The 10,887-nt window shown below is 40.1% G+C and overlaps 1 protein-coding gene across 1 annotated transcript; it reads right to left on the bottom strand.

The window, feature by feature from the left end:
- Window positions 1–1,095: 1,095 nt before the first annotated feature.
- On the bottom strand, window positions 1,096–10,531 carry dhrs7cb (dehydrogenase/reductase (SDR family) member 7Cb). The gene is made up of 7 exons (XM_083933175.1): window positions 10,359–10,531; window positions 8,877–9,033; window positions 7,300–7,412; window positions 5,214–5,424; window positions 5,002–5,094; window positions 2,356–2,517; window positions 1,096–2,191 (listed from the first exon to the last, which is right to left on the bottom strand). Exons 2-7 carry the CDS (start codon window positions 9,028–9,030, stop codon window positions 1,983–1,985), a joined length of 942 nt encoding a protein of 313 aa, XP_083789301.1. The 5' UTR covers window positions 9,031–9,033; window positions 10,359–10,531; the 3' UTR covers window positions 1,096–1,982.
- Between the last annotated feature and the right edge of the window lie 356 nt (window positions 10,532–10,887).

Here is a 10,887-nt window from a genome sequence, read left to right as displayed (position 1 = left end):
GTCTAATATACATGTATATGTAAAGTACTGCTGTATTAACTGTATTTTAATGTTACAACTGCTTGAGATAGAGCTAGTGGAACCTTTTGACATTTTATTGGGCTGCTTGAATTGTTAAAAATGAATAAATAAATGGTACTTTTAACAGCTATCAGTTAGTACACTATTCTTCTAAGGATAAAGTATATAGTCATCCATCCATCTTCAACTGTTTGTCCCTATCGAGGTCCAGCTGACATCGGGCGTGAGGTGGGGTCCACCCTGGACAGGACGCCAGTCTATCACAGGGGAGAGACGAACAGCGACAGACAACCATTCACACCTACGGGCAATTTAGAGTCACCAATTAACCTAACACATGCATGTCTTTTGGACTGTGAACCCATAGAAAACCCACGCAGACACAGGGAGAACATGCAAACTCCACACAGAAGGGTCCCAGCCGGGATTCTAACCAGGATCCCTCTTGCTTTGAGGTGACAGTGCTAACCACCACACTACCGTGCCGCCCTGCATATAGTCATAATAATTAGAATTGTATAATCAACACAGTAATTGATTGTGAAATTCAACTAGAGTGTTGAAAATAAATTGAGACATTTTACTTTGAAAAGCATCTCAATGAATTCCAGAGGGTATAGTTTCACATTGTGCAATTTCAGACAGAGAATGTAAGTGTTCTCCTGTCACTCACCTGAACTCATCTTTCTTGGATCATATGACAAAGATGAAAACAAAAGTCTGATCGATTAAATTGCGGCTTCAAGTACAAGCTAGATTGTGGTGTTTTTCAGCATGAAAATAACAAATTGAACCTGAGCTCAGACCACGTACATTCAGACAGACAAAGTGAGTACATTTCACAATTTGTTATTCAGTTGCTTGCAAAATTTAAATCCTTATGGCCTTTTAGCTGCCAGCAAAAAATGGAAATCCTGAAGTGAAGTGAAAGTACCTCAAAATTGTACTTAAGTAGCTTATTACTTGAGTCAATTGAATTAGATAGATTCCAGCAGCATGTAGTTTTGTACCTACAGTGCATCACATCATTTGTAATTCTGATCAGGCTGAAAAACTTACAGTGCAGACATGACAAGAGGAATATGCACGACATTTATTTGATTTGCTGTTTGAGTGTCTGTTCAACAAAACTATCTTAGACTGCTCTTTAGTGCATTGATCATGATTGCCACGTTAATTATTATCACTGTCATAATCTATCACCTTAGCTGTGCTTGTTTCTACTATTCTGTTATATAAACTGCTATAACATATAAGTCATATTCACATTACTATAGATATAATTATAGTTACTGGAAGTGTGTCTGTCTCTGTCTTTGTGTCTGTCTTTGTCTCTCTCTGTCCGTCTTTTCTCTCGTTCTCTCTCCTTTTCTTTCTCCCCAAACGGTGCAGACAGATGTCCGTCCTCCACAGAGCTGGGTCTGTCTGACGTTCCTGTCTGTTATAGGGAAGGTTTTCGTTGCCACCGTACTCTACGGGGGAATTGTTGGGTCTATGTAAATCATAAATAAGTCATAGAGTGTGGTCTTTACCTACTCTGTAAAGTGTCCTGAGATAACATTTGTTATGATTTGGCACTATAAATAAAATATAATTTTATTTTATTTAATGTAACCTAGTCTTTTAATAATTTTGCTGCTAGTCTAAACATTTGAGATTATTTTAAGCCTAGAAAGTCAACCACCCTGTCCCAGAATAACTGTGGAATAAGAGTCATGTTATTCAGATGAATTTAGACATCTATCTAAAGTCTGACTAGCAGTTAGATCCAAACCAAAGTCAAAGTCTCTCTTTGTGAAACAAGCCCCTGATTTCTGCTTCAAATACATGAATTACAGAGCATAACTTTTTAAAGGTATCTGTGCGACCAGTAAATAAGAACAGCCTTTTATATATCTACCATTTCCAAACACTACTTGCTTTATTTCACATCTCTTTGTGATTCCATTTCAGATTTTCTCCTATTGCATCTGCTCGTCCAGGAGTGAGTCCTTCACTCCAGCAGCCAGCACAGCAAAGAGGAAAGAGGGGAAGAGGGAGCGGAGGTAGAGGGCCACCCTGGGGATGGGGTGGGCCAGCACCACCTCCTTCCTCTTCCTGTTCACCGTTTGCATAATCTCATTGGCCAGGACTGACGGGCGCACGCCATGGGTCAACCGTTTGGCGATAACTATGGAAGAACAGGTACATTTAGAAAAACTGATATTCCAAACATAAAAATAGAAAATAGACCTCGCACCTCCTATCTATGTCCTATAAATTGAAACAACTATGGACTGATTTTTCATACCTCGTTACAATTTCAGTCACTTGCATATGGGCTCTTTTACTCACATGCAGCCAGGGAGTTGGGTTTAGGGGTGGGCTCCTCCACAGGCGCCGTGTCGAAGGCGTTGATGAAGGTATGGCTGATGGTGCTGACGACTATTTCAAACTCCTCCACCTCAGCTCGCAGGCAGTCAAAGAAAGCCTGCACCGCGTGCTTAGAGGCAGCATCTGACGGGTGCCGACACACACACACACACACACACACACACACACACACACATTAACTTGTGTTCACACACAATAGAGGAGTGACTCGGTTGTAAAGAATTCTCATTCCACACATTGCAGACGACATACTTTAATTGTTTCCTGTCACAGGGAGACGTCTGTTGCATCATACTGTCACAACACATCAGTAGGTTGGAAGTATGTAGTTATGTGCTATAATGTTGAGTTCTACCCTCATTGATATACATTCAGTGGACAAAATGATAGAAACAACTGTCAGTTAAACGCAATACAGTTCAACAGCTCCACAAACAGCATCCTCCAAAATGACCTACCAGTGGTGAACACCTCTCTAAAATATCCAAAACTAGACTTTATAACTTTGATGAAGGAAGATTTACTGCAGGACTGTTGTATTAGACTGCATTAGTCTCAGCTCAGTGTGCCCAAATAAACTAGCAACTAACTGTATTTTAACTTATTATTTAATCAGTTGGTTATCCAGGGCTCATATTCACGTTTTTATGAGTAACTCTTAAAAAATGTGCATGTCAGGCCTAATTTAAGACCCCTACATTTTTGTTCCAAGAATATTTCACAAAGTGTTCTAACACTTAAAGCAGCTCCTAAATCTGTAAAAAGTTAGAAGTAGTCAAGAGGACTCCTAAGTCACTAAGAGCAAATAGCAAACAATCCTATAATGGCTTTTAAAGTCATCTTAATCCCAAGAGATTTATGCTCTTAGTAGAGTTACTTCTTCCTTTTATGCAGAATTTGGGAAAGAATAGCTTTTTCTCACTTGCACCTCTCACTATCCCCATGGTTACTGTAGTCTGATCATTATGAGACTTCTTCCATGGATACCTGCTAATTGTTAACGATCTGTCAATCATGTAAGAGCCTGGTAATTAGCTGCATTTGATTTTGAAATGTTTATTTGAATATGAAAACTTTCCTCCTACAGTATTTCTACCAAGAATTCACTGACAGAGACACAAAACAGCCCAAGACCCAAGACAGCTAACAACAGTTTGATTAAACATGACATCATCCATAGCAACAGGGTTGAGCCTGCCCTTTCTCTTAGCTTCAGACTTTTCATTCATTAGTAAAAGTTGGTCTCAGCAGTTTTGTTTTAAGAGATCACTCTCAGGGATGAACTTTTAGTGCTTTTTAGCTTAGTTCTAGTGGAAATATCAAATGTTTCGTGGATACAGGCCCCAGGAGATGCTGGTGATGCTGGTTCCACATAAAACAGAACTCTAAATAAAGCACATAACCCAGGAAGTTACTCAGTAGATACAAGAGATGAAACGGTACGAAAGCTGTTCAAAAAGTACTGATACACACCTAGTCTTACATTGAAAACCACAAATAAAATGAGCAGCACTGTGTACTTTTTGTTTGCATAAACATCATAATATTACAAAAATAAAAATTCATGCTCTACAGACAGGGTGACCAGCTTTGATCAGGCTTTCTTCAGGACCGTCACTGCCTTCTGCCATGTTTTCATTGACGCAAAACAAACCCACGTTGCCAAATTTGTTTGTCAAAGCGCTGTAATAAAAAATGATTTTATGATCATTCAAATTTGAGATGTTCTATTAACCAACATATTGGGGTTTATCATTAAACCAATCGTTTCATCCCTAGTAGATACTATTGTAATCACTGCATTTATTCCTACTTTATTAATATAACCTCAAAGCAATTTTAGTCAAAGGCGACTGGACTTGGTTATTTGTCTAGGAAGACGTTTCACCTCTCATCCAAGAGGCTTCATCAGTTCATGTACGCATCTGACCAGGCTGGGACTGGTCCAACTAACTGGTGTGAGATCCAGATATTTAACCTCTCACAAGGCCGATGATGTCACTGAAACCTTTGTGCTCCAAGTGTCAACGCCCATCGTTAAAGTGACAGTCGTTGGTGGGAAGTTGGTTTTTCGACTTCGTTAGTGCTCTATTGAGTCTGAACGACAGTCGTTGGAGTCACAGGAGGCCATTTGTGAACAGTTGTTCCTTGAGGTTAGATTGTTGAATCTCCTGAAGGGATGAAATTTACAATGCGGCCCTTTCACCCCTTCTCAGGTGATTCAACATCGACATCATCGGCCTCGTGTGGTTAAATACCTGGATCTCCACACCAGTTAGTTGGACCAGTCCGTCAGATGCGTACATGAACTGATGAAGCCTCTTGGGTGAGAGCTGAAATGTCTTCCTAGACAAATAACCAAGTCCAGTTGCTTTTGACTGAAATTAGGGGCTTTAGGGGATAACGATGACCTGGACAAATGAGAACATTCACATGCTTAACATAAATATAGATACTGTAAAGTAACAGTAGTTCTACTTGAGCACACTTGTTGTGTATTTCCCTCATGTCTAATGCTACCATAAAAGTGCAAATACCTTTTTTTCATGATTAAGATGAACAAACCTGGTTGAGAAAAGCTCAAAGAGACTTTTGTTGGCAACTCACATGAACTTCTGAATGGGACAGCCAGTCTTCCCTGGATGCTGTTGACCAAAACAATGTGCCCCGATCTTCTTGAGATCATTGTTGGAAGAACACCTGCCACATTATTTGGAACATGTTAGTGTGTAGGTAAAAAAAAACATCACTAAGAACCAACATTACAGAAATAGTTGGGATCTATTTGGTGATGATGTTCTCAGGGATGTCCAGCCCACCTTTGGCCAGAGTGCTGGGACCGAAGTAGTTAACGTCCATGATATTTCTGTCCGTTTCCAGGGAGACGCTTTGCACCCGAGCCTTCAGCTTCACACTGCTGTTACAGATCAACACGTCCACACAGCCGTAACACTCCACCACCTCATCCACCACGTCCTCCATGCTGTCCATATCGCTAAAGTCCAGGATCACCAGCTTTGGGGCGAACGTCTAGGGAGAACACGTCGTGTTCATCAAGCATCAATCTGACCTGCTGCCACGATGGCAAAAAAAAAAGACTCGCTCCGTTTCTTGTTAGAGTATTTTCTCCTTAAAACACAACTGTATTCAGATCATGTCAACATATGCTCATACTATAACAAAATATTTTTCTCCCTATAACTAGATACAAAAGTATTCCACTTTAAAGGAATAGTTCTACATTTTGGGAAATACACTTTAACCATTTAACACCAAGCATGGATTTTTGTCTGAAAATGTGCACCGAAATGTATTAAAACTGACATAGTTCTTATGAATGTTTGCACACCCCTGCAGAACATCCACGTGGGAGGGGGGGGGGGGGGGGGTATTCCATCGAAACCTTGATAGTGTTTGACAATACAAAAACTAAATATATGTGATCAAAGAATCGACCAATCAACCAACCAATCTAAAAGTATACGTATATCCACATCCAATTGGCTAGCTTAGCTTAGCATGAATACTGAAAGCAGAGGGAAACAGCTAGTCTAGATCTGTCCAAAGTGACTTTACACAGAACCAAGCTAAATGTTGTGTCTCAGTGTGTCAGAGTGTCTTCTTACATACATTAAATAAGCCATCGAGACAGGTTTTTTTTTGTGTAACAACTATAAACATAAGAAAAGAGGAAGAGTTTCTAACAACTGGACGTGGCCAACTAACTGGGGGCAGTAAAAAGGCATTAAACGTCTTTTTAACCCCTAATCCTGCTCAAAATAACACCAAACCTATGCAGTAGCATGAGAAGAGTCCCTTCACCATGACCTTGGGATGATTATGCGCCATAATTACACTTTAAGTAATTCTGTTGCATATCGTTTTATATCTCTTCCCCTAATATTTCTGCCATCTTTCTACTGTCTACCTTTTTATAAAGGCATACAATGTCTAATAACAATTATTTATTTTAAGTTTCTTGTCTTTACAAGGCACATTGGGGGCTGTGTGATAATGTGAATGCTTGCATGTACGTATATTGCAAGATAAAGTTGCGTGTTATTAATAAGAATACAAATATGCCTTAATACGGTCAAAATATTAATATCCTATAAAATAAGATACATTTTTCATGGTGGTTGCCATTGAAAAAATATTTTGATGGTGGTAGCAATATACTGGAGTGAAAACATCAAGCACATTTACTATAGATGTTACAGTAGGAACCACACAGGCAAGTGAGCTCTGACCTCCAGTCAATAATAATCCACAGGAAAACAATCTCAACAGTAACCGGAAATGGATTTGATATGTTTCATCAACGGCTAAAACATCAAAGGCCATAAGTTTGTATGTTTGCTGATTAGATGATATTTATTATTGGTGTGCTTTTTCCATATAGACACATAGGCTCTGGCCTGTGTATAGACGATACGAGGGACAGCGATAGGACAGCATGCTGTCAGAGAGGATATCCTGTTATTGTGTTGGCAAAAGGAGGAAGTGGTGATGTAGGTGACAGAGCGAGGATTATGATAAAAACACGGACAGAACCTGCTCTTGCTTTAAACTGTAAACCCACCATGCCATGTCAGTGTCCTGTGTAATTTCTTAACGATTATTTGAGGGAATTCTGTGGTATGGAAAAGTCTTCGCTCGCTGAAAAGAATTGTAACTACTGCCGAGCTCCCACCGTATTCTAATAGACAAAATAGTACTGGAGCAGCCGTGGTGAAGTATTTGGTTCTCAGATGGGTAGTTTGCCAAAAAGATGCTTCAGTACCACTAAAAATGTATTGGTTTTAGTTTTGAAGACTTTACTCACTCATTGTCTGACATGTTTATCGTGTTTCAAAGTGAAATGAAGGCCAGCGTGCGCCATTTTTATTTATTGAAGTTCCTCACCTCTTTGGGGTCACTGTCATTAGTCAGACTGTCATACAGAGACTCCAGCTTATCCCAGCTAGCCCCACACAGGATCAGCCTGGCACCGCCCTTATGGAAGAGATGGGCACACTCTGAACAAAAAGACAGAAACCTGTTAATAACTTCCTTACTTCATTTAAAGGAATAGCTTGACATTTCGTAATATACACTTGTTCATTTTCTTGCTAAGAGTTAGATAAGAAGAGTGATACCACTGTCATACCTGTATGCTAAATATGAAGCTACAGCCAGCTGCTGATTAGCTTGACTAAAAACAGGAGGAAACAGCTATAATGGCTTTGTCCAAAGGAAATACAAATGGCCACCAGCACCTCTAAAACTCACTAACATATCTCCTCATGTAGGGTTATGTGTCAGGCTACTTCTTGGGCAGTGACTTCCTGGAGTCTTGTTGTCACAGTGAATGCTTGTCAGGCATTGCTAGGCAATGAGCCAAGACTCCAGAAAGTCATTGCTCTCAGCCAAGAAATAACGCACAATTTTAACACTTGTTTTTGTGATTTTTTTTTTTTTTTTACTTGGAATTAGATAAGAGGATTGATACCAGTCTCGTGTCTGTATGTATAAGCTAGAGCCAGGAGGCTTAGCTTAGCATAAAGACTAGACGTAGGCAGGAAACAGTTAGCTTAACTCTATCTGAAGCTAAAAAAAGCTCACAAATTAACACATTTCATACAAAAACCAAAGTGTAAAAACGTTTTTGCATTACTGCAGAGCCAGGCTAGCTGTTATCACCTGCTTTCTGTCTTAACGCTAACCTTATAGCTACAATGTTTCTACTTCATAGTAAGGCTCTGTTCGACTCGACACACTTTTGCTTCTGGTACATTTTCTTTTCGTTTTCTGCTGCATGTAGTGAACCCCTCAGTGTAGGTGACATCATCTTCAGTGAAACATTCGCTGAATCCTTCTGCAACCAAACAGAGGAACGTCTGCACTTAAAAAGGTAGTCTACCTTGATGGTAGCTTGTCTGTTTAAAAAGTGCGGGTTTGTGCAGCATGTTTTACTGACCAATCAGTGGCCTGGAGTGTTTTAACTCTACCTTCTAGTATCGGCTTAGCTTGGAACCTCAATTAAGGCATAACTAAAAAAGTAGCTACCAGATACTATCTACAACTTTTACTAATGGAAAACCACAAAAGAGCGAGTCAAGTCCAGCTATGCCATGCCGTCCAAAAGCGTAAGTAATGTACAGTCAATAGAGTGGTATCAATCTTCAATTCTAATTCTCGACAAGAAAGCAAATATGTGTATTTCCTAAAATGTAAAACTGTTGCCAATAACGTGCAATTTTAAAGCAATTCACTTTGAATTGAGTCAGTCTTCATTACTTTTAGTATCAATACAATAATCATCAAATTACACAAATTCCCAAATCTGAATCACCACAAGTCAATTATTCCTTAGACCCCAAGGATTACAAGCCTAGTCAAATTGGCTCCTTTGAGACATCCTGCTGAAAGACAGGGTGAAACAAAACCTCCATGGCAATGAAAATAAAGTTAAATATTAAAAACACATGGGGATCATTTACCAGTTCCCACCCCGGACACAGCATCGGTGATCACCACCACTTTGTTTCGCACTAAGGACTTGGACATTAACTGCATGATCTCATTGTAGATGTAGTAAACCCCCGCCGCCACGACGATCAGCAGGGGCAACACCATCACAGAGGGCACGGACATGTTCTGTAGAGGAGAGGGCACAGGATCAGTGCGGGTGGCAACAGCTCCAGACCTACTGACCTGAATCAGGAGAGCCGGTCTTTGCTGACTGGACAGCTGGGATCGAGTTCTAGGTTTCCTAAGGTGTGGCTCATTTGTGGTGTAAACTAATACGGTGTCAACAACAAAAACAACATGCAGAACACATCTCTGTTATCTGAAAACTAAGAATCCATTACCCAAATGAGTTCCTCTATCTACGTGTTACTCTTCTTATGTGTTTGGTATTGATTCAATCATGGAAACGTATAATGGATGATGTTTTTTTTTATCATGATTCACCTTATCAGTGCACTTCAGGAAGACAGTGTTCCTAATGATCTTTCAGAAGCATTCATGCGTGTGAGGCAGTAACCTTTCCAGATCTGTTTATGCAATAGCAAAGGAGTAAACCTCAGGCTATGAAATAATGCAATACCATCTCTGTATCATGTGTCTCCTCCTGTCTACACTGGGAGGAGGGGAATCTTAGTCAAATCTAGGTCAATTGTCAACCTATGGAACTACTGGTAGTTTGACATTTAGGGGGAATATGCTGATTCGCTTTCTTGCCGTGACTTACATGAGAATATTGATACCACTGTGAGAATAAAAAATGTGAAAGTGGTGTTGACCTGCTCTTGGCAAGAAAGTAAATAAGCAAACAATTACTGTAAAGTGGACAATACATAACATTCAAAAGCCAGTTAAGTTTAAATGACTTCCTAGCCCAGACTAATTTGCACTTACATGTATATAAAGATACTTTCAGACCAGTATATCAGATCTATTAGATCTATACTGTATGTGCACTTGTACTGTGACAAAGTTTAGTTTTCTGCTCTAAAATTGTTAAGCCCCTTGAGGGACGAATTAGCATTTGGTGGCCTTGCTAACACACTTACCATGTAAAGTGATTTCGAGCAGAACAGCTAAATATATTCTGGCCATGTTGCCGCCACAGAATGCCTCGCACGATGTCACCTCCGGGATATTGCCATAGGATACCCCGAGTAGGAGGGACTGAATTGGCTCAAATGTATTATGGATGACCTTACTTGCCCTGCTTTACTTGGGAAAATACATTGAGCTAACTCCTAATCCACATTAAAACTAGTATTTATGATGAATCCAGACACCCGATTCCCAGCTTAGCACCATATTTGAGCTCACACATGATTGGATCCCACTGGGTTAGTCAGCTTGTGAGTGCACATCTACAGCAACCACACGACACACACGCACACACACACACACACACACCCACACCCGCACACACCTGTAATCTGTGTTATTCTTGGTTCACTTACAGCACGAACAGAGAGCTAATCCTTCAGCAGGACTGGCTGTTGTTTTGTTCCGGGTTTAGTGAGGTAACAGAGGCCCTTCTCCCTCTATGTCCCTTGTCCATTCACACAGCTCTGTTCCTCTGTCTGTCTGTCTGTCCGTCCGTCCCGCTGCTGTCCACTGCAACCTGCTGCTTATAATAGCCTGTGCTTCAGTCAGCCATTAATACACACATATGTGGTATCTGAGTCATGTCCCCTTGTTGCCAGCATGAAGGGATGGATGACAAGTGGCAGTCTCAGCTGGTCAAGGGGCATGTGTTTGCATTGTACTGCTGTTTAGATAGTCATGTTTTCTAACTGATGTATGATTCTCTTATAAATAAAAATAACTTTAATGCAGATATAGGGTTAGTTGATATGATATAGACCAATTCATATCTCGATAATAAACTATATCACAATATATCATGCTCTTTTGTAATTTAATAAATAAGCAGTCTGTAGGAAATGACCACAAAGTATATTCCTGTGTGAATTAAATATGTAACAA

The sequence above is a fragment of the Echiichthys vipera genome (assembly GCF_963691815.1).
Source record: "Echiichthys vipera genome assembly, chromosome: 18".
Taxonomy (NCBI): domain Eukaryota; kingdom Metazoa; phylum Chordata; class Actinopteri; order Perciformes; family Trachinidae; genus Echiichthys; species Echiichthys vipera.
The sequence above is the reverse complement of the archived record's forward strand: the minus strand, read 5'-3'. Positions and strand labels throughout refer to the sequence as shown.